This window comes from Coturnix japonica, chromosome 5, assembly GCF_054131305.1.
Source record: "Coturnix japonica strain WE chromosome 5, WE-NBRP24, whole genome shotgun sequence".
NCBI lineage: Eukaryota > Metazoa > Chordata > Aves > Galliformes > Phasianidae > Coturnix > Coturnix japonica.
Genome location: NC_140667.1, coordinates 5,952,559 through 5,976,239, shown reverse-complemented (window position 1 = coordinate 5,976,239; position 23,681 = coordinate 5,952,559). Strand labels below are relative to the sequence as shown.

At 39.8% G+C, this 23,681-nt stretch overlaps 1 protein-coding gene across 1 annotated transcript in view; it reads right to left on the bottom strand.

Moving 5' to 3' along the window:
- Nucleotides 1-1,296: 1,296 nt before the first annotated feature.
- LOC116653557 (uncharacterized) overlaps nt 1,297-23,681 on the bottom strand; it is a 31,120-nt gene continuing 8,735 nt past the window's right edge. Inside the window, exons 3-6 of the mRNA XM_085549938.1 lie at nt 14,185-14,226; nt 9,292-9,418; nt 1,625-1,753; nt 1,297-1,339 (exon numbers count right to left, since the gene is read on the bottom strand). Coding sequence (XP_085406064.1) covers nt 1,328-1,339; nt 1,625-1,753; nt 9,292-9,418; nt 14,185-14,226 — 310 coding nt within the window. The 3' untranslated portion in view covers nt 1,297-1,327. The remainder of the gene's footprint in view (nt 1,340-1,624; nt 1,754-9,291; nt 9,419-14,184; nt 14,227-23,681) is intronic.

Below are 23,681 nucleotides of genomic sequence, written 5' to 3'. Positions count from 1 at the left end.
CATTCTATGCTATTGTTATCCTCGATTCTAATTTAATTCTTCTATGCACACACACACAAAAGAAAAAAAGAAAAAAAGCCCAACAACATCTTACTACACATCTCCTGTCAAAGGATACCGTAGCACTCTATACATGGCAAACAACAACAACAAACAGCCACAAAGATTTTTTCCATCTCTCTCCATACAGCTGGATAATTTAAAGAACAATACCATTTATATAAGTAGCCATACATCAGTTACCTTGATCCTGGCTCTATCCCTTTTCTTTTTACTGTTCAGGTTGGGGATTCCTGCCCTGGTCACTGGCTTCTCCCTTTCCTTCCCTCCTGTAAAGAACCTGTGGGAAGCAGAAGTGACAGGACAGGCTATGGAGCACATCACAAAACCTGGGTGTACTGGGGAACAGCAATGAGAATTTTTCAGACTGACTTTACAAGAATACTGGCGTTAGCCTGAATTCCTAACATGGGGAATTTCACATCTATCTTCAACTTCAATATTCTCCCCCATAATAGCAGCATATTTCTAATTACGATGCAGAAAATTCACTGGGAAGCCTGAATTAATAAATGAATTTGTATAGATTAGTCCCTGGCATTTATTTCTCCTCCAAGCCTGGATAAGAGCTGCTAAAGCTCATGTGCACACCTTGAGAGCTGCACATCCAGCTGCTCTCTTGCATATGGCATTAAACTCAGCTGCCCAGACACCAACAACCTACATCATACCAAAGTCTTCAGCTTCCATGGGAAAATACTTGCCCATGGATTTGACCAGCTCCACCTGGGTTTGAGAGTATTGCTACTTCAAAAGGAATATGGAGAACTACTCATTCCTGTGTGTTTGGTAGATGGAAAATTCAGAACTGTTCTCTGTCTACCATTAGTGCAGCCCAAGGTGGCTTTCAAACTCCCTGTGACATGACGAGGAGGCACAGAAGTGTGTATTGCTACATGGCATCCCTTCCCCAGTCACCAGGGCAGCTGCACACAGCCCTACTCAAGTCTGCAGATAAAAGTGCACCCAGAGGACAGAGAATGGACTCGTTCTTTCTATAGCTGCACTTTAGAACTATGCTACAGAGCTTAAAAACAGCATTGAGTGGGGTAAAAAAGACAGGAGAGGGATATATAGAGGCTCACCTTAGCCAGAGGGTCTTGTACCGGTCTGAGTTGCAGATGTAGGGTTTTTCCTAATACATTTATTGGATGACCCAGTTCAGACATGGAACTTCAGTCATAGATTTCCTTCTTTAAAGGCACACAGCACTTCCCATATTCTAAGGAGAACTTCTTTTTCGACAAAAGCTGAAGTAAAAGCATTTTTAAGGAGTATTCTGACAAAAAAACCCCAAACATTTTAAAAATGCTGATTCATGGAACCTTGTCCTTTCCTTTTCTCTTTTTATTTCATATATATATAAATATATATAATACACACACATACATATATATATATGAAATATATATGAAATTATATATATATATATTTTTCCCCACAGGGAGAAGGTCAGAAACATTTCAAGAGTTCTATTCCTGAAGAAAAATAAATAAGCTATAGAGAAGAAAGACACTGTATTCACCCGAGACAGTGGAGACCCAGATTCCGCTTTGAGCATCACCTGATTTGATTTTGGCCTCAGCGCAACACAGGTGAATGCACTGAACAACCGCATGCATCTCATCCTCTGGTACTGACACAGAGAAATTCTTATCCAGAGAAAGGATGATGGCAGGAGTGGAACCCAAATCTGCAGGAAGAGAAACAGGTGCAAATATATACATATATATCAAATGAAAGGGGGGGACCAAATATCGCATTTTACAGCATACCAGTCAGAAACTGCTCTAAAACAGTAAGATATCTACTTCAAAAACAGGAAAGCACAATTTCTTCCACCAGGTTTGAAATCCCTGTTTTCACTGATAAATATGCTTCTACTATCCTCTTGAACAAAATATAGGGATCATCAAATCCTAATACCCCTACGTCTGAAGAAAACCCCCAATGACTTTATTAAGAGTTTTGTCTCGATGAATGGAGATTCTGGAGTTCAGTAGGTGGCCCTGAAATTTCAGGGTCAGATCTCTTCAGAAGCACGAGTGAGCACAAAACAACAAAGCTCAAAGGAATCACCCAGGACTCTGAAATTCTCCACCTCCCCCTCAAGGCATCACGCAGTAATGTACAAGTTGCAAATGTGATGCGCGATTTGCCTTCTATTTGCCAAGATTTGGATTCCTTTTTGGATCCAAACTATTGTGCTATTACCCTGAATGGCACTGTAGCCTCAGTAAATGCCCTAAGATGCTACAAGCGTATCGTTTCTCAGCTTCTGCATTTCCCACGCTGCTTAGATGTACTTGTCACTATTTTCCTGCTTGATAACTGCAGGGATGAGAATATTAGGAGTGGCAGTCTAATCAGTGACCACTCTGGGCATTCAACCTGTCAGAGCTGAAAACTCATGAATGAGCCGCAGTGGGTCAGCGATATGCTAAAGCACCAACCAGAGCAGGGTGTTTCTCTACACCAGACCTCTTTATCACATACCCAAGAGGTGAATGGAAACCAAGCTACATCTTGCCCTTCCCAAAAACTGAACCAAACCAAAAGCAATCAACCAAGCAAAATAAAAGATAAGCAAGGATCTAAAATTGCACAATAAAATGCACAAATCTATCTTTTTTCTTTTTTTTTTTCCAGTTTGGAGAAAATAGAATAAATATTTACTTGCCCTCATGCCTCGTTATCAGAAAGGCATTGAAATAAAGATGACTTTCTTTTTTTTTGCCAAAGTTGCATCAAAGGTCTGACTTGGCCTTTTCTCACACCTCGTACAAACATGAGCCGTGCATAAATTCTTTTAGACCTCATCAATAGCTATTAAAAAATATATGTCTAACAACTCCCACAAGTATAAGTAAATGAATTCAAATGCTCGCACTGCTCAATTAAAGCTCAGGCAGAGATGGGCCCGGGCAGCTATGGCCCCAGTTCAACAAACCACTTAAGCATAGGCTTAAAACAGGCTCTGGATCAATTCCCAGTGAGGATTAATGCATATTCGCAAAGGCTTCGCTCCTTCAGAGCTCACGGAATGAAATACCCCTGGAAAGCCTTAAAAAGCAAAAGCACAGATTCGGTTGCTTGTTTTTAAATTAGCATAAGGCAAACTGAATATTCTAGACTCAGCAAACTCTCCGCAGACAAATGTTTCTTTTCATTCTATGTCACCCTGTGCAATGAAATTAAAACTTGAGAACGTAGTATAGGGCAGCCAGAGGGAAAGATGAAGACAGAAGGTGGAGGTTAATGCAGAAGGACTGTCTGAGCTTTCCAAGTACATTATAACAGAGAGTACATGAATAGGATGGCTAAGCCGGTAAATAATGATAAATCAATCTACTGCTATTTCTGTGGCTCCGCAAGATGCACACATTCTGACACTCCTGTTTATGTATTAAATCGAGGATGTGAAGTGATACAAAGTGAAATGTTTTCATTCCCTCGAGCTCCTTTTGTGCCTAGATGGACTGATGTTCACACTCCACGTTTTTCCTTTGGTTAACCAAAGAAATAAATTCTTGATTAGATCCACATTATTCATGTTTCGCAGAGAATTTTTTTCCTTCCATACAAGTCCTGCTGGGGTAAGCCAGCAGAGACCTATTGACTTAGTGTCGTGGCAAATTACATGGCCCTACAGTCAGATGAAATATTAACTCAAGGGACTGATATTTTCACTGGATCAAAGACTGACTAATGAGAAACAGAGTACTGGTTTTCAAAGAGGGGTTTAAAAAGTTAGAACAAAACACAGATCACTTTGTATATGGCCAAACTTACAGTAACTTCCTGACAGTTAGCTTGCCTACAAACCTCTTAGCCCTGATTTATTAATATTAGATGCTGTGCCAAGTTCATGTCATAAAGGATAGATGCTGTGTGCCCACGCTCTGCTTGGAACTGCATAAACATGATCATCAACTAGATTTGACATCGTAATCAAAACAATGAAAATAAGTTAAAGGTAGCAAGCAATATCTAAGAAAGAGCATTAAGATGCTCCATTTACATTAAGAAAAATAACATTTGTCTCAAGTGATGGAAGGAAGGACCTGTATTTTTAAAGCAATTTAGGTGGCTAAAGAAGCAGATGGATGCACAGTGGGATTTTTAGAAGCTCTTAGATGGCGACTCCCACTGAAATTGCTGTGTATTAAGCAGTTAGATACTTTGGAAAATTCACATTACCTGCATCTTTAAGCACCTAAATACCTTTAAATATTTGGCCCAAGGACAGCTTACTGTAACGTCACAGGAAAGAGAGTAGTCCCTGCTCAAGGGAAAACAGTTTATTCTATGGCCAATTAATTTCCAAGCAAAAGAAATACACGTAAGCAATTTGTAAGAAAAATAAAGTCAGAGTTATCTGAGTTATGACTTCCAATCTGTAGTTTGCAACAGAAAGAAGAGATGAAATACACAAAGAAATTTGGGCATTTTTAGCAAGACTATATGGGGCTGACAGGGGTGCAGGTTAGGCTCTCATTTAAAACTGGAGTCTGTCCTGAATGTGTGAGCTTCACTCCTATAGAAGAGGATAAGATAAATGTAGTACCTCAGTGCTTGTGAAGGAAGGCAGGGGCTGGTAAATATGAGGGCTACAGGAATGACACATAACCAGCAGAGAAGGCAGGAGCATGGATGTGGGTGCCATTTGTCTCTCTGGGCTGGGAGAAACACATCAGCAGTCACAGTTTCAATCCTGAGGCTGCTCAAGGATTCCAAACATGAACCTGTATCGTTTTTAGGGACACTGATCACCGTGAAGGGATGGGGGCATTTCAGATGCCATGGAGGTGAGACACTGCATCCAAACTCGCTCACTGGCACTTAGTTTTCTAATTCCAGTGGTTTTAGCACAAACCCATGAGATCTAAGGAAGCAAATCCTATACAGATACTTAGATTCCTGCTTCAGCAGTGAGAGTCACCAGTAAAGACGGTCATCTGTGGCCTGGCTTAAATCTAGCCCTTCCCCTCTTAGCCTGAGGTCCAAGAAATCCAACTGACTTACCTTTTACAGAAGAAGAAATAACAGTTATAGTTTTATTACACCGTGCCACCTTTCAGTGGCAGAAGAGGATTTCAACCCAAATCACCAAATCAAATCACTTCATTTTACATGTAAGAAAGAAAAACAAGCAGCGACAGAACAGGGCCCTGAGCATAAGGCTCCCAGCATAGTGCAGCCACAAGAATTTAGCAAGTGGGATTCACTTAACTGGTCACTAAGTGTTAGCATTGCTTTAAAGACATACAGTTGAAAGTGTTTCTTTGGCCATAAAGAAACAAAATTGAGAGAGCAGAGAAAATGCCTGGCAAGCAGACTCCCTTTTGTTTAATAGCCCTCTTTTGACTTGCAAGCCTAGGAAAAGCGTCATTAAAGTTAATGGACAAATCTTCCAGGGGAAAAAAGAATAAAAGATTTAAATACTTAAATGTTGCTGTTTTCCATCTGAACACACAAAATTTCTCCTTCCTGGGCTTCCTGCAAGAAGCAGTCTTCAGACAGAATTTCATAAACACTGACAGGTTTCAGGCTGGCTTTGACTCCCAGACCTGACGAGTGACCAGCAGAGCTCACAGGCCGTGTAATGGGCACTGCTTCACCAAAGCCACCTACACACATTAAAGGAACCTTCCATAAGTAGAACAGATCTTTCTCCATTTGCAATGATTGCTAGTTACTGCCAGCAACACTGCAGAGAAGAGTATTTTTCACCCGGTAGACTTTGGGGGAACAGCTCCTGAGTGTACCATACAAAAATACCAATATCAAGGCATTTTGGATTTCAGGTTATATTTTAAGTGGAGGGCCACTTAAAAAAGGCCTTGTGACTTCCACTATGAGCTGGACAAACCGCAAGCGAGGTTGGGACTGAGCAAAGGAGACTGTATCCTAGTTCCACACAACATGAGGTGAGACATAGCAAGCATAATCCACAGTTCCCATTTGGGTGTTGAAAAGTGTAAAAGCAGTGTTGGAGATGTCCTACTCTTGTCAGACATGCGATCAAAGATAAAGTATCCTGCTGTGAAGTCTGCAGTTCATACAGGGAGCAGAATGTAACCGAGACCACTTACACAACATGACACTCTGACTGCCCTTGGTACAAGGTTGCAAGAGACCTTTGTGAATGAACAAGGAGGAATCATTTCTCATTACTGTCTAATAACTAAAATTTTTAGATACTGCCCTTTTACAAAAGAATGTAACATTGCTAATTAATTGCTGTTAGCTCAAACTAATACAGTTAAAACAGACAGTATGTGATGCATAAGTTACTCATTTGGGCAATTTTAAGCAGCATATCTGTAAAGTGAAGTGCATTGTGTTAAGACTTTTCAGAAGAGACTTAAGCATGCTAGAAGAAGAATCAGTAAGATGCACTGAAAAAGAAGTAAAAATCGTAAGAAATTGAAGGTATCTCATGGTAGCCCGCATTACTTGGAGTGTTTCAATCTGCCTGTGTGCTCTCTGGTTTAGAAGCTAAGGTCAAAAAATGTAAGTCTCACAATCCACCCATGAGCCCAAGGGCTGAACACAAACATGTCTTTAAACAAATAAATAAGTAAGCTTAAATCCAACCCACTTCCCATACCTTCCCTATCAAAACAAAGGGGAAGAAATCCAGTACTTTACTACACTAACTTGACAACCCAGGCTACCCTCCAAAGTGGAGCTTCATGTTTTAATCTGGCCACAACACATAAACCACCAGCCACTAGCTTTCATCCTCTTCTGATTAGACACAACATAACTACTTATTGGAGTTCACCTGTCACCTGTAATTTTGCATCTCTACTGAGAGCTTTTGGGTGCATGGCAACTTCTTGTTCTACTTACACAGCACCTTCTCATAACAGCTCTCAGCAGTAACTGAAATCCTAAGCAAGAAACTTACATATCATTAAAGAAAGCCATTGGCAAAAGGAGGCAATGAGTAAGTGCTATTATCTGTGACACTCATCTGCGGATTGTGCTTCCTCTCAGTAACCACAGTGAGCCAATGGAATAATTAAAATTGATCAGTGCAGTTGTTTCAACATTAGATGCAGACCTTCAAATCAGAAATGGAACAGCTGCAGGGATTGCTTGAAAGCAGGCATAGGTATGTTTGTCTGTAGGTATAGTAAGTGGTGAGACAGAAGATGGTGGTCTGATTCATAGCGTGGTAGAAGTACTTTACTCCAACATTTTCCAGTAAGCTTCTTTGCAAAGCCACCATAACTGAAATGAATTTGAAAACGTGTTCTTCAGGAATTCTATAGAAAAGAGGAAGGAAAAGGATTTTACTGCTTTTCCAAAGCATGCAAGTATCACTTGTCAATTTTTTGTCACATTGATTCAAATTCACTTTTACCCCTGAGAAGCATAAGAATTCATCAGCTTTCCCTGTCTGATTCCTGCTGTCAAACACATCAGGAAGCACGTACCTCTCCATAATTCAAATTCTTTCCTGCACACCTTAATTGTCTGTCTCTTCTCTAGATGTAACGTAGTAGGAATGGGCTGTCTCAAAGGGAGATTTCCTCCAGATGCCCTTATATGGAAGGTACATATGATCACTGAAGGATAAGTCCTACGTGTAATCCTTCTGTCATCAATTTATTTTATGTCCCCATGCTTCATGACAGCCATTTTGATTGCCTTCTCTACAGGGAATACAGCCATGAACTTCCTTAGACTCAGCAAGGAATGAAAGGAAATGTGTTCCTCCGAGTATAAGTAATTCCAGCTGTTTCAGAGAAAAGGAAAATGGTAAATTCATGCTCCTCAGAGCTGATGAAACAAATCCTGATTTAGCTGATTGTTTTAGCATAGAATTTGAAGACAATTTTCCATTTCTGTGGAGGCCAGATAAGATCTTCCATATAGCTGTTTGCATCTAACAACTTCCAAACAGCTGATAAGCTGATCTGTCAATAACAAGAAGCTGGCATGACAAATGGAACTGCTGGAAAGAGTACATGTTCACCCCCACGCTTCAAGTTTCACAAAGCTCTAATAGACTGTATATCTTAGAATTTGGATACACAAGGCTTTCTGATTACCTTGACTTTGTCCCCAGTGTTATACAGAAGTTATTTGGGCCTCCACATTACCTGAGGTATGTCTTCAGGGATTAGAGCTCTACAGCTTTGCATCTGCACCCTTTTAAGTCCAAATGTCACACACTACTAGAGAGCATCTTAAAAATACCTACAATTGAAGCAGCAGGACTGGATTCTTCCAGCATAGCAGCTTTCTGAATATTCCTCACTACAAGTTGCTGTGTTACCCACTGAGGATTGTAAACATCAGTAGAGATTTATTTAAGAAAGAAAAAAAAACGTCTTTGCAACACCTAAGTACCATAAAAATATTGTAGGAAAAAAAAGAAAAAGAGAGATAAAAGTGAAAAGAGAAAGAAGACAAGCCAAGTGTAGTTAGAAAAGATGTTCTTACCCCAATACATTGGAGATTTATCAAAATAGTTCACAACTAAGTGGTGTGAAAACATGTCAAGGTCATTGAACTCAAGGCATGTGTCTGCTACCTAACTGTTGCTTACCCTTCTGACCTTTAATGTCTGTTTAGCCAGCTTCCCTAGGACTTGGAAAAGCATATCCATTATATAAGCTGATCAATACTTCGGGTTGAAATCCCATTGCTCATAGTGCAGTCAAAAAGCTGTTCCTTTGTCATGCTTCCCCATTCAAGCACACCAAATAGGAAACACATCTCAACCCCACTGTAGACATCTAGATACCTCACAATGAAGTTTTACATCTGTGCAGGAGTTGCTAAGCTTGTTTATATCAATACAGGGCAAATACGGTAGAGAAGGGGGTGCAGATGTGTGTGGTAGTGAGGAGGCTACATAGCTCTGCCATTAGTTTACTTGAATGTCAAACATATCAACAGAAATTGAAATAATAAAAATAAGCATATGAACCAAAGAGCGTTCCATTCTTTTCATATTTTCTCTCAGCATTTCAGAATATATAAAATGGAGATTTCTCCTATTTAAAAAGAAGAAACTTCTTAAGACGTTTAATCCTATGAAACCTTCCCAGGTTTGCCATCATCCAAACAATTTCTCATTCAGTTAAACCACTGCATATTTTAGAAACATGATGTTCACTGCTGTATATTATTCCTTTAGGGTCTCAGCAAATCTGAAGCTGCAGTTCTAGGAGAAAAATACATATAATACTAAATACAAACAAAACAAACCTGGAAGAAAAGGCACTGATAGTTGTGTTCGAGAGACGCTACTCTTGCCTTCTTCTCCTTGTCCTGTTCAGACAGATTCAACCTTGAAAGAATCCCGACATTGCCTATTGCCAGCTGAAGTCCCTTCCTATTAAAGTCAGAGAGAATCAGAATAAGGTTTGCAAAAACCTGAGCATAAAACTAAAACAATCACCCAGCAAAAAGGGTAAAAGAAATTGTAAGCAAATATTTGTATCAGTAAACTTGAAAAACATCATCTGCTGTCTTCACTTAATGTCAACAGTTACCGATGTCCACTCTAATAAATATCAGCCAGTAACTGGCTTTTCATCTTCTCTATGCATGCTATCCCTCCCCCTCAACACACACACACTGTTGCAGTGAAAATGAACTCTGCAAATAAATTCCAGGCCAGAGTATTGGCAAATCTCAACAGATTTCCATAGAGTGCTGGCAACTTATACAGATTGCTCATTAAAGAAGTTATTCTGGTCAATGAATTGGTTTGTTTATGAGTAAAAGGCAGTAGTAAGTGTGAACTGAAGTGCTATTTGAATGTGCCTTATTTACAAACTCCAGTTTAGCAAGGCTTACGCTGTGGTTACATTTGATTAGAGCTGATTCTGCAGTGCAATTTATATACTCATTAAATAACCCATACTCAACTAAAGTAACACATTTTACTAATAAACGGTAATACCTCTGTTTCTCTATCTCTGTTGCTCTAACTCTTTCCAAAAAGATCCACAAATATACATACACTGTTTACATGCCTAAAGGCCAAGTGAATATACTTAGTGTTAGTTGAAATAAAACAGTTGAACGCCACTGAAATCTTACTGAAGTAGCTAGCAAAAGGCCTGAGGAACAGAACACAATAAGCGTTCAAAAACATCTCACAATGTAATAATCAATGTGTAATATGAGCTAGGGGTTAGTTAAATAAAATGTGAAAGCTGTATTAATGAACCCTTTTGCTGTCCAACACAGCATTTCATTTTCTTTCATAGGCTGCATAATGCAGGGCCTGAGAATAAATTATAGATGAAACCCCCATCATATGTTTATAAATACACTAACATTAGCATTTTACTTCCTCATAAATCTGCACCAAACATTCAGGCGCAAGATAGAAAGCCCTGTAAAACAATGATATATTCTCTGCTTGCAAGACTTGCCTAGTGGCCCATTCATTTCTACCGCTGTTCTTCAAACATTACTTTCTTCGCTCATGCCCCCTCATTTAAAATCCATTTTAATTTAAAGATGTTCGATGCAGTCCTAGTGGTACATTTACTCATCCTGGTTATACATCACGGAGCAGGGAAAAGAAAATTGTTTAATCTAGAGATACGGTTCACTGTGGTCACCACTGAACAGTGGAGTAATTACCAGATCAGCTCCGCTAAAAATGCACTCAGGGTGTTCTGTGACCTATCATCTTCTAATCTGCATAGTGAAGTATAGCTTCATAACTATAAATTGCTGACTTAATTAAAACCAGGACCTTTCTGTCATTTAATTACAGGGAGAAAGGTTATTGCTTAAATGCAATTTTCCAAATGTGATTTCTTAACAGTTATTAACTGCTTCACCATCATTTATTGTTTCAGATTTTTCAATTTGAAAATAGTCTCTGTGACAGAAGTAATGACTTCATGAAAAACTCAATCTAGATGGAGCTGAGCAGACCCATTTGTTTCTCGTAAGTGGAGCAGACAGAAAACTTGAAAATGTCACAGGAGGATCCTGCGATTGTTCCACTTTACAGGAGTAATTAAAAACCAAGAGGTTGTATAAGAGGTGAAGAAAAGAGGCTTATGACAATTTAAAGGTTTTTTCCCCCTTACCAAAATATTGTTCTTGCATTTTCAACTCTATTAAGGAGCTACGGGTTAAGAATTGTTGATTTAAACTACTCCAACACACGATATCAGTACCAATACACTAAAATGAGCCAGTTGGAAGTTTGCACATTTTCAGTCGATCTGCCAAGACTTTCATTTTGAAGAAAAATAAGTTCCATGTATTTTTTCCCTGCACACAGAAAGCTTTTCGCTTCCAGGAACCATTGTTTTCATGAAGTTTAGAAGCTCATTTTAACTGTAATGTGAGCGACAGCTCAGGGTCTAAGACAGACCTCCTCATACAGGAACAGATTTGACTCTACCAAACCACTTTTATACCAATCTGAGTCCAGAAAGAGAATAATCAGCATCAAGACCTCCCCTGCAGTGTACTGCATGAAAATCTATTTGAAGGACAAACCTGGCCATTATAATTTGGAGAAAAAGCTAAAGCCTGAAAGGACTCTTGCAGGGCACTGTAAATCCAAAGCAAGGCCAAAAAATAAAAATTAAAGGGGAGAGAAGAAAACATACGCTTTCTGTTGCCAAGACAACAATTTTTTTGCTCCCAATAAGAATGTGTTTTTAAACTGAATTTTCCTTGCATTCCATTCTGTGTAACTAACAGCCCTTCCAAAGTGTTTGTGAATGCTAGGTGCAAGGGGTTTTGCAGACCAATGGAAGCTTCATCACCCAAGAATTCCATAGGGTGACAAAAAGCTTTCTACCAGGCAGTCACATATTCCTTTGCCTTTGCATGTGACCTCAGCATAAAGCTTCACTAATGGGAACTTTAAGGTACCTGAGTATCTAGTACTATAGAAGGCTGCACTAGAGATATATGCATTTTAAGCAGTTTTGTGATCCCATAAGGTCATTGTGTTCTCAAGTCCTCCAACAACTTGATTAGCGAGTGGAGAGCTGCTGTCCCCACTCACCGCTGAGAAACAGGAGGAGAGACATCAACCAATTGTGAGAGACTGAAACTCAGTGGATCCTGTGAGTTTCTTTAGCTGTTAATTCCTGCAGAGCAGCTTTCCGCAGATACTCGCTGCACGTGTTACTGACTGCGTTACATAAGCCATGTGCCAGCATCTCCCATCCCCACAGCAAAAACTGAATATTGCCCATTAAGAATTTGTTTCAGATTTACTATTAACACAACATCAAAAACATGTTCAAATCACATGTTATCTCTGTTCCAAACTGTAATACTAAATGGAATACAAGATTTTAACTTAAAAAAATATAAATAATAAATTTAAGGACAACCATATTTTCAGTTAGTCACCAAACATATGTGGTGTTGGTTTTGTTTCCTGACTGGTAGACTTGCATAACTTAGCAATGGAATCAAAACTGTAAACAGACAACATATGTGCATGTACGATGTGCAGTTTGCTTTCAGCTAATGATCAAGCACTCTGGGTTACAGTTTGCCCTTGGCAAATATCTGTACTAGCATAGCTGGAATCCTTACATATTTACACTCAGTGCTGGCAGGGGAGTGGCAATATGGCACAGGAAACAGCACAGGGGAACATGAATTATCTATTTTAGGACTCTCTAGGGATAGCCTCTGCAAGAATAAATCTACAGAGAAGGAAAAGGCAAGAATGAGAGAAAAAAAAAAATATGGAAGAACTTAGAGGAAAATGGGAAAGATAAATGCAGCCACTAAAGCATTGGGAAAGGAACAGCGCATAACAGCCACATTCCCTGGAATGAAAATGCAGCAGCTCTGAGCTGAAAGCACCGGGCATAGACTGTCTTGACAAGGACTCAAAAGCTGCAGTATCCTGTCAGGCTAAATCAACATCTCAGTGATACATACTGCAGCCTTACCTGTTTACTTAAAAAACAACTTCCATTGCCAGGTTCATGGAATTATGTTGTAAGGTTATTAATTACACGATTTCCGTGACCTTTTCATTTCTCAGAAGAAAGCCTCCTTTCTTGCTGAGAGATCTGTCAGAGTGTGGAATCATCTCTCAAAGAAAATAATGCACCTCCATTAAAATGAAGCAAGAAATTACACCAGGAAACGTGCACTCCTCCAGTGCACCGAAGGTGCTTGCTAACAATTATCCAGTCTCAGTTCTGCACTCACGTTTCATTCCCCCAAACCTGAAGATCAAGGAATGGCCTGAAGATCAATGGCAGGGCCTGACACTGCTGACTTCCTCCCAGACTGCAACCATACAAAGCTGCAGAGGAGATCCCTGCTATCACATCCATGCTGGGTGTTAGTTTTCATAAAGCCCTTACAATTGTTCAGCACCCATGGGGAACAGACATTCTCTAAAAGAGCCTACAGTGCACTTGTAGAATATATATATTCTACATATATATATGCATATATATATGTAGAATATATATATATATATATATATATATATATATATATATATATATATATATATATATATATATATATATATATATACTGATAGGTGTCTTTTGTCTCCAGCCTTTTTCAAGTACTCTTCTAGTTTGGATGCCATTGCAGATGGGACTAATGTGACAGTTCTTAATAGCTGACTACAGGTCCCTTGCACAGAAGCGAGAGTTTTCCAGTCTTTGATCACTTTTTCCCAGGTTTAATTAAAATTCAAAAAGAATTTAAATGTAAGAAATTCTAGATGGCATTTTCCATTTCCCTTTGCAGCCATTGAGACTCACAAAGCAACAGGACACTTGTCACAGTTCAGGGACTTGAGAAAGCGCACTGAGAGCAGGAACGGTTGCTTTACAAATACTGAAAGACTAAATTCAGTTCAACTCTCTAATACCAAAGTCACTTCTTAACAGCTGACAGATTCTCATAGGTTTCTGTAAAGCAAATTCCAAAATGCTAATGGATGCCTATAGGTCAGTTACATTTGCCCTGTAACCTTGGATATGGTAGGGACCCATTATCTGCTCTGAAGCACACTACTTGCATTCACCCCATTAGAAACTTGCAGTGCTGTTACCCAAACAGAATTGTCTTAACCATGTAAAACAAGAGGTGCCTTCAGTGAGATTTGCCCAAGCGTGTACTTACAGATCTGCAATTCGTGGTGGCTCATGAGCTTTACACATTTCTCTGCAAATACAGAAACATATACTCAGAGAAGCAACACATGGATTGCAAACCACAACATTATACCAGGACATAATGGCCATGCAGGTTAATAGCCTGAAAACACAGAACGAGCCTTTTCTGTAATTCCCTATAGTTTGTTCACTTGATTAATTGAGCCCATTCAATTTCCATTTAAGACTATTAAGAAGTCTGCAGCTCTAGCTATTTTTGTCTGTGAGACTCAGCTCAGAGATTTCAGAAGCTTAACATTCTAGCTGCATGTCACTGCCACCATTGTCTCTTGTCACAATTCTAATTCTATGTTCTGATAATAAAATTTCATTAGTGTCTGCACATCCTTTGCCTTACCTTTGAAGTACTGTCTTGTGCTGAAACGATTAGCGGTACTTTACGTCATATCACTTGACTGTTTGACAGCCATTGTGAGTGAGCTAAACAGAGAGAAATTAAAATTTCTGACAATTTCCATTACATCTAAATTGCTGAGAAATTAAGGGATATTTACTTTTACAAATATTAAAGGTTGTTTAAAATGTAAACTGACTTCATTTTATTAGTAGATTTCACAATGTGGTAATTCAAAATGACTACATGGCCTTGTGTGAATAAATTACCAACTCATTTTCCAAAAGCGAAGGACATTTCCTCCAGGCTGCTTTTTGACTGTTTGTGTCAGTAGAAAAAGAAAACAAAAAAACTTATGAATATTTCAGAGCAGGAGATATTCCTTGGTGCCTGTGCTCCTTGTTTCATCCCAACAGAATAATGAGGTTTATGCCTGTATGATATGATTTTATAACAATATTTATTATTAAAGCATGCTATGAAGCACTGACTTACCACTGATGATAACATACTTTGGAGGGGATTCTCCTTGATAAACATGTCTTGATTCCTGCTAGTCCAGACGGTCACAACCTACATGTCCATTCACACAATGATTTTAGAACCTCATTAAAACAAATTAAGGTTTTTCTACTCTTTGCCTCTCCACAAGAACTTCCCTGCTTTAAGATGTATGCACACATATATATGATGAATTTTGCAAAGCAGTAGCTCCTTTTTCTCAAAATGATGTTGTCATTCCCCTTGAAATTATCAGCCCTCAAGGCCTTGCTGGAGGCCACCAAACTGAACTATCATCTATGCAGTGACTTCAGTCATGAGACTGTGAGCCTTTGGTTTCACAGTTTTTTCTGTGCCTTTGTGTTTCTTCACTACAAAACGGCTCTTACCACTGCAACCTGAAAAATCCTTAAACACTTGGGCAAAAAAGATCCTAGGAAGCCAACTCACCTCCATGGGCTTGTAGGTTGCCTCCAGCTGCTTCCCATTTCAAATGCAAATGCATTGCTGACCCCTGGTTTGTTTTTTAACTACCCAGCTCAGCTCTTTAGCTAATTAAAAACTGAGTTAGCACAGCTGCATGTAGTTGTTTAGGTTCCAGGCTGGGAATTAGCACAATTAACAAGTCAGGACTCTCTGTATCTCAGTTCAAGTGCTACAGGAGGGCCAGGCTCTCCTATACATTTCAGAATGCAGCCAAGAAGATGTGGTCATGCCTCCTCAACTCTAAAACCATCCCACTCATTGCCCCAGAGCCACTTCCATACTAACTTTCTTTCCAAAGTGCTGAACTTCCAGTCCATCATTGATTAGATTTGCTATCTCAAATTCTTTCCAAGACTTTCTTAGCACCTAATTACAGCTTTCTTCACAAACCATTTTTAAAGGTGTCTACATTAGGCTCAAATTCAAACACAGCTCCTAAATGTCCTAAGTTTTTGCCTGGGAGGTACCTCTTTTATAGACTCCATTGTAGGCAGCATTCATGTGACCATTCTAGGATGAAACCCCAAATGACTGTTCGTAGCTTGCTGACATGTTGAATGCAGCTTATTCCATGAAGTCTGGCACCCATAAAATGGGTATAATAGTTACCTACCACATAGGATGTTGTAAGGCTTAATTTATTACTGCTGTAAAGCAGCTGAGATCTTTAGAAGAAGGGTGTTACGAAAACATAAAGCGCTATTGCCATAAAACATTTGTCTGTCTGAAAGCTCTCTTATAATACTGGTCTGCTTGAAAAACAAAGAGGGATGCAGGGAATCTGAGTGTCTTACTGGGCATTTTCCATTAAGAAAAAAAAGTACTGCTTTAATTTATTTGGTGTCAGCATACATATTCTAAGACGCTAGGCGATGAAGAAGGAGGAAAACTGGAAAGCATGCCTACTGCATAAAGCATATGTGAATAAAAGATTACTAGGACATGGAAAAGCATACAAGCTATTCCTCATTGTCAGCTACACACATTTACCAAGAGAAAGAGATATGCAAATAAAGAACTTTAAAACTGGAAGTCCTTCAGAATAAAGTTAATCATTATGAATAATGCAAATTGTGTGAGAAGTACTGAGAGAGGATGTTAAAAAGGAGAAAGATTACAATACAATTCTTGACGACTTGTTTGTTTGGGAGTGTTTCGTTTTGTGGGCATTTTTGAGACACAAGAATCAAAGTGGGAAATGCAACTGTACTCAGTAGCTGCCATCAAAGCTCACCGTGCTTGAGATTCTTCTTTGCAGGCTTTGCTGAATCAGGACTTTAGCACATGAAATACACTTTGATCTTGACAGTGGTTCCTTAAAGTCAAAGACCATTTTGGTGGTGGGTTTGTTTTTTATTGTTGTTGATTTGGTTTATTTGTATTGTTGGGTTTTTTGGTGGGTTTTGGTTTCTTTTTTGCTTTAATGCACCACCAAACTGATGCACATTCTTCGTCAAAATAGATCAATATGAGAGGATTATAATAAATAGTTCTTTTAACAGTTCATTTAGGATTCCAAAACAATGAGCTCTGCAAAATGCAAAGAAAAATCGCACAGAATTTTTTTAAGCAAACAAACTGTAACAACCCCTGAATTAATACCACCACTGAAAGAAAATTAAATCTGAGATATATTTACGTGATCTAAAAGCAGCACACAGCAACATGCCAAAGCGGACTTATAACCACAAGCTACATTAGGACTCACATCTCATACAAGCGCTACATTTCAAATGTTCCTCTACTCCTTAAAATAGATACACACTTACTGGATACTGACAAACAGCCAGTCTCTAAATGGGTAAAGAAAGATCTTTTCTTGTTCGCATCTGATTTACTTTTGCATTTTATGTCATGTCTAGCTTCTACTCACATGCTACCGAGTCAAATATAGAGCTATTCCATGAGAAATGTTGATGTGTGGTATTTTTGATCTGCCCAGAAGACAACAAAGTATGTGACAGCATACATTTATCGAAAGATTTTCAGTGAGTTCACCAGAAATCCTCTTATAGGTGCTCATAACTTGGCTCTATGTTTTGATTCCAGGAATCAGAGGTTATAAATCTCAAAAGGATCTTTGAGACCCTCCAGCAAATCACCGCAAGATTCTTCCAGCAAACTGTGAGGAGCATCTCAACTTCCAGGAATATAGTTAGATCAAACTTCCAAATGTCTTCCAACCATATCAGAATAGAAATAAAACTGGCAGGTGCATCTGCTGAAATGTCCTGGATCATAAAAATGATCAGCCACTTAACTGAAGTGATTGGAAGTCAAAAAGATAAGCTAAATATATGTAGCTGTTCTGTGAAGTCTGCTACGTTGTAGCTAGATTCCCAAAAAAGTTTGCTATGAAGCTTGCAATAACATCTAAAATCAAATATCACAAAATGAGCTTTGCTTTAAATTCTGATGGTTTAACACTATCATTTTACCTTAGAGTACAGCTATAGGAGCAAATAACTTCAAGGCTAGCTTAGCTGAATTCGTACTTCATTGAGCAGCTGCACAATAACCTGTTCGTTGCTTCCCAACAGTGATAACCTCCAGTAGAGGTTACCTACCCCTTACCACCAGTATTACAGAGCCATTTCTGCATTTGTTTCACGTGGACTAAGGAAGGAGCCTAACAAATCTAAGTATCCCACTCTAATTGCTTTTAAGCTTGGAAATTTCTGCCTTAACAGAACACTCTCGCTGATTGCATAGTAGCAAATGGAAGATTGTCACTTGCTTTAAAGCACTTGCTTTTTACAGTGAAGAGCATGAAGTGCACCAGCAATGTTAACCTCCTGGAAACACACAATATTTAAATTACACCGCTCAGAGAGCAGTAATTGAGCCAAACAGACATAACTCCATATCCACTGAGCTTGCAACACAGCAAATGCTGCCATCAATCCGTCTGAAGTGCCCCAAGGATGGTTCATATGCATGGAGCACTGTGTCTTTTTTTCAACTCTAGTAGTGAATTTAATAACTAATCGCTTTATTTATTTTTTAATTTAATTTTTTTTTTTTTTACAAACATTAGCCAAGTACATTGAGCATGTTTAGAGTATTGGCTAACTCAGATCTCTCCCACATGCTCAGAAAAGCCCTGAGTAAAGCACGAAGTACCTCTATTCTCTGCCCCATTCCTGAGTGGGCAGACAGACAAGAGCCTATACAGCTTTTATACTGCTACAAAGATTCTATCTTTAAATAGTTTATGAAGACTTGCCTCATTACTAACAAGCATTTAAAAAAGTGATTGGTCAATCACACTCAAGTCCTTTATTTGTTTACAACCCATGCCTAAAGCCAAGAACAAAACTTTTCGGGGACCATTAGGATGCTCGCATCTTTCCATCAATCTTTACTTCATTATTTGCAAAAACAAGTATTATAAAGGATGATCCATTTACCTGCAGAATTCCTCAGGAAGGACATACCTTGATTCCTGTTTTAATTTTCCAAACATCTGAATCTACTTTGCAGTCAGATCCAACCATTAAAGACACCAGAACACTTAGTTGCCACACACATGTTGTCACCAGATGTTTCAGCCTGGGTGCTGCTGACTTCCAGGATAAATGAGTACCAATATTCTTAGAAAGGGAAAGACTGTCTTATCTGTGTGGTAAAGCAAGGACACATCCTCACTTGTTACATGCTACCTCGATGACTCTCACATGCTTTAATCTAAAACAAAGAAGGCAGACTCCAGCTCCTTGGTATCTTGCAGAGAAATATATATCTAATATATCTATGAAGATATTTCAAAAGGCATCTAGAATTGCAGCAATTGCATTGGATGCTCCTTTACTTTGTACATCACGCACTGAGTTTCTGGAATCACTGCAGTTTGTGACAGTCATGACATTTTAAGTTCTCGCAGGGTAAGGTGTAACCTCAGCGGAGTGTCAGCACATGGTACAGGAACCACTACTGTGCCTCCTTCATCTTCAAAGCAAGACATATTCACCCCTTCTGAGACCATCAAAAGCTCTGTGCTTTCCCTGCTGGGTCACACAGGCACAAAGCAGATGAGGCAGAGACAGAAGCAAACACATTTACTCATCTAAGAAATCCAAACATCCTCTTAAAAATTAAGGCCTAAACTATCTTTAGAAGGAAAGCATATCACACTTCTGAACAAAAGAAGCATCTTTGCTATCTGTGAAGAATCTGTTATTAAGCATTTTTGGTCTTATTAACATTTAAAATCAGCTTCACTGACACAGCTGTCAGTATGAAGGAAACAAGCTCAGCACTGTCTACTATCCATCCTATCAGTCTATCAACATAATATACAAAGGCTTAATAAGTTTTTTGTTTTAAGTTTTATAAATCCAGCTGTAAAACACATGCAAAGTCACAGAGTTTCACAGTGCCAAATGAAACTAGCTTTCATGGCTTTCTGACCTCATCTCAGAAGCAATGCCCATCTGAACTAATGCCAGAACTTGAATTCCAGATTCTAGGGGAAGATGGGCTGATGGGGGTGAGGGCTGATGGGAAGATGGGTTTTCTAGGGGCTGACGGACTAGATTCTGATTCTGTAACATCCATAGTCACGTTGACTGAAATAGGATTGTTTCTGAAAACAGGCATGAGGTGCAGAATTTGCCCCTGAAAGGTAGAAGTGATATAAAGAAAAGAAAGACGTAAAACTTAAGACGTAAAAGTCTTTTTCTTCTCTAAAAGCGCACTGATTTCAAATGAATTCTCCTGTGTAAATAAGCCTTGCTCCCGATTATTGTGCTCATCTCTTACTCGTAAAAGCAGTGGTTCAATTTAAGAAAAAGTCTCTTAATACATCATTTAACAGCCTATCCTTTTTCACAAGTATTGGGCAATAAAAATGTCTCATACGAATTTGCTTTTGTATTTTAGGCAGTGAGTTTATGGCCTTCTCATTTCTAAATGGAAGAAAACCACCCCGTATAAAGTCACTCTCCTCAGATTAGTGTAAAACCAACTCAGAAACCCTAATTATACCTTTGCCTTTTTATCAAATTGACAGAGAGCTCTTGAAATCAAATGCTAGTAAAAACAAAAGATTGTGGTTGTTATTATCAAGCACTTAAATTGTGTGTAAATTTACTTAGCGCTTTACAAGCAGAGATAAGAGGCACTTCCTACTCTAAAGGGCTTAGAATCAACATAAAACATGACAAACACGAGGGCCACAAAGAATGTGGTTTGAGAGGAGAATGCAGCAATAGCGGAGCATGCTAAAAGATAGATAGGGTAATCAAAAGTTAACGCAGCCTGATACGTGCGTTAAAGACAAAGCCGCTTCTTTCCTCTCCAACAGCAGGTGGGGCTACTGCAGTACCAACCTTTGCTAGGGGATGGCTGCAAGCTGCACGGGCGATTCAGCCTTGCATGGGCCCTCAGAAATGGGAAACCCTTGTATTTCAGGCTCAGGTGTGAAAAAAGTGAAAGTCTCAAATTCAAAAGACTGGTACAGGTGATGTGATTTTCAAATGAATTCCTTCTCATTCCTGTTGGCCTCCGAGAAGTTTACAAAAAATCCAGAATGCTTTTACATGTGTGTCTAAATCACAGACGCAGAAAGATACAGCTCCCAAACTTGGATCAGCGCAGCTCCAATGGCTTGTGGAACAAAGTTAGAGCTCTCATTTAGAGCACATGCTGCACATCAAAGCTAGATATTTATAACACAAGCGTCACCTTCACATGCAGTTTGTTCACGTTACCTTATCACAGTTAATAGCACGTAGAAATGGTCCTGTAAGGTGAATGAAAGAAGGAAAGCTCTGTTTGCCAAAAGGCGGATTGTTTTCAAGTCCAAAGATCCTGTTCTGTTGGACTGAATGGGAAGAAGAGTCTTTCTCCAGGACAGAGAATGGGCACAGGAAGGTGGTAATGGATTTAGCATCCCAAAAGTTCCTGCAAGGATGACAGACACACGTTCTGGACACTACTAAGCTGACACAGTTTGTGAGGAGAAGTACTGACGGGCTGCAGAGCCACCTGTGTTCTCTCAGATGTTCAGTTCAACTCTGTGGTCCTTTATTAGTATGACAGCTTACATAAGCTGTGCCACAGGGTAAAACACAAGAGCTTCAGGGAACAGCCTGTGGCAGGTAACATCCATATATCTGTTTGGGGCTTGAGGCCCAGCTTTCATGCTCTATTTCTACCACTTGTGAGTCAGTGGCATGTTCTGCAGTATGACAGAGCCTCAGCCAGTGCTTTCTTCTTTAGTCAGGCTTGTGGGGAGGGTACTAACAGTAGGGGTCATGGGCTTGTACTTCCAGCAATAGAGTGGGAGCAGCACTTTACCCCTATCCTTCCACTGATTTGTCAGCCATAAAGTTGCTCTACACAGGAGCCAATCTTCTCTTTTTTCCCTTCACTTTCTATCTGTACTTTCTTGGCACTGATTCCACTTGTGCTGTGGATGTATCTGATGGATATTTATAATAATGTCACTGTTTACCTTTAGCTAGAACATGTATATCCCATCCACTGCAGCTTGGAACTCAGGCCAAGCTGCAAAACCCACTCAAGATGCAGAATAAATACTGCAGCAGTTAACTTGCTTAATGCTAACTAACAACAGGCTCACCACACAGTAGTTAACAGCCATCTCAGGTACTCCTGCAAGCATCAGTTGCTGCAGTGCCAAAATACCTTGAGGTATACACACAAGGTCTCTGAAAACTTAATATGTTGGTTGATAGCCAGTTCTGGGGGATCCTCACTGCTACTATTACCTCTGCCAGTTAGATTAAGACTGGCCAACATGCTACAATCACACCTTCATTTTGCTGCGTAGACCTGTGGAGATAAAGACAGTCTCCAATCAAAAGAGAGTCCCAGATCACAGTGAGAGGCAGATGCATAAAAGACAGGTAATTTTTTCTAGTGAACATAATAATTCCACCCTTGAAGAGCAGCATGCAGAACCAAAAGATGTTAAAACAAGCTTGGAGCTGTGGCCACATCTCAGACACTGCTGGGGTAGATAAAGCTGCCTTCTAACAAATGCACAGCACAAGGCCCACGCTCTCTGCCAGTCAGCCAGAGCAGGACAGCAAAGGGATAAGGGGAACAGGAACAGTAAGGGGGCATGTTGGCAAGTTAAGGACTCTCCTGACTGTTTTTCTATGGAGTAATACTACATTTCCATCACTTCTGTGATGCTCTTATGTGTTAGAACCATGCATGACTGCCTGATGACCAAAGTTTTCTAGGCTATGAGAGAGCGGGGTTTCCCACTCAGATGGGAGAAACAGCACACAGGACAATCAAATGAAGAAGCAAACAGTTGGACTCACCTTCAAAAGTAAAGCAAGCAAAATAAAGTACTGCTCTTTATCCAAGATTTGTACTCCTTGTACAACATCTGGCTCCAGCAAAGGCACCCTACAGATGGAAGAAGCTGCTGCCTGAATGATGGTTAAGTCCTGAAGGCGGAGCCTCACATCTGCATGCACCCCTGTTAGCTGGTCACCCCCAAATCATGGACATGTTTATACCTGCTGTGTTGGCAATTCTGCCAGCACAGCACTTCTCTACTCCAAACCCACAGCTCAGACATACTTTAATACTCAGGCAAAGCTAAAATACAATGATGTACCACACCAGAAGGTGTGAGGAAATGACTGGTTTGCCAGGTGTTTTGTACTAAAAGCTGTAACCTAGTCATGCAGTGCAGTTGATTGGGCTGCTGGAACCCTCAGCACAGCCCAGGAGGTCTGACATGTTGTGATCTGAGTCACATTTCTCGCAGGAAGCAAGACTGGTGGCACAGAGCAAGTCCCTCACTCCTATCAGATGAATGGCTGCAAAGTAGCTAATATATACCCCCTAGATTAACAACCCGTGCTTAGTCACTGCAACAGTCAAGGCTGCAAAGCCAGACAATAGAACTCACTTGTAATAGAACTTCCTCCACCTCTGTCCTTCAGAGATGTCAACACAAGGAAGAGATTGCTGCCACTTATCTGCTGGGGAAATCCCTGCTGGGAAGAGTGAGCTGTGGTTTGAGAACTGGCATAGCCAGCATCTGGACCTTTCCTTGCTGCGGTTGCCCTCACAGGGAGAAGTTGACTTTGGCTAGAGCACTGTGTGTTCTGGCTAACCCAGCTGGCAGAGGTATC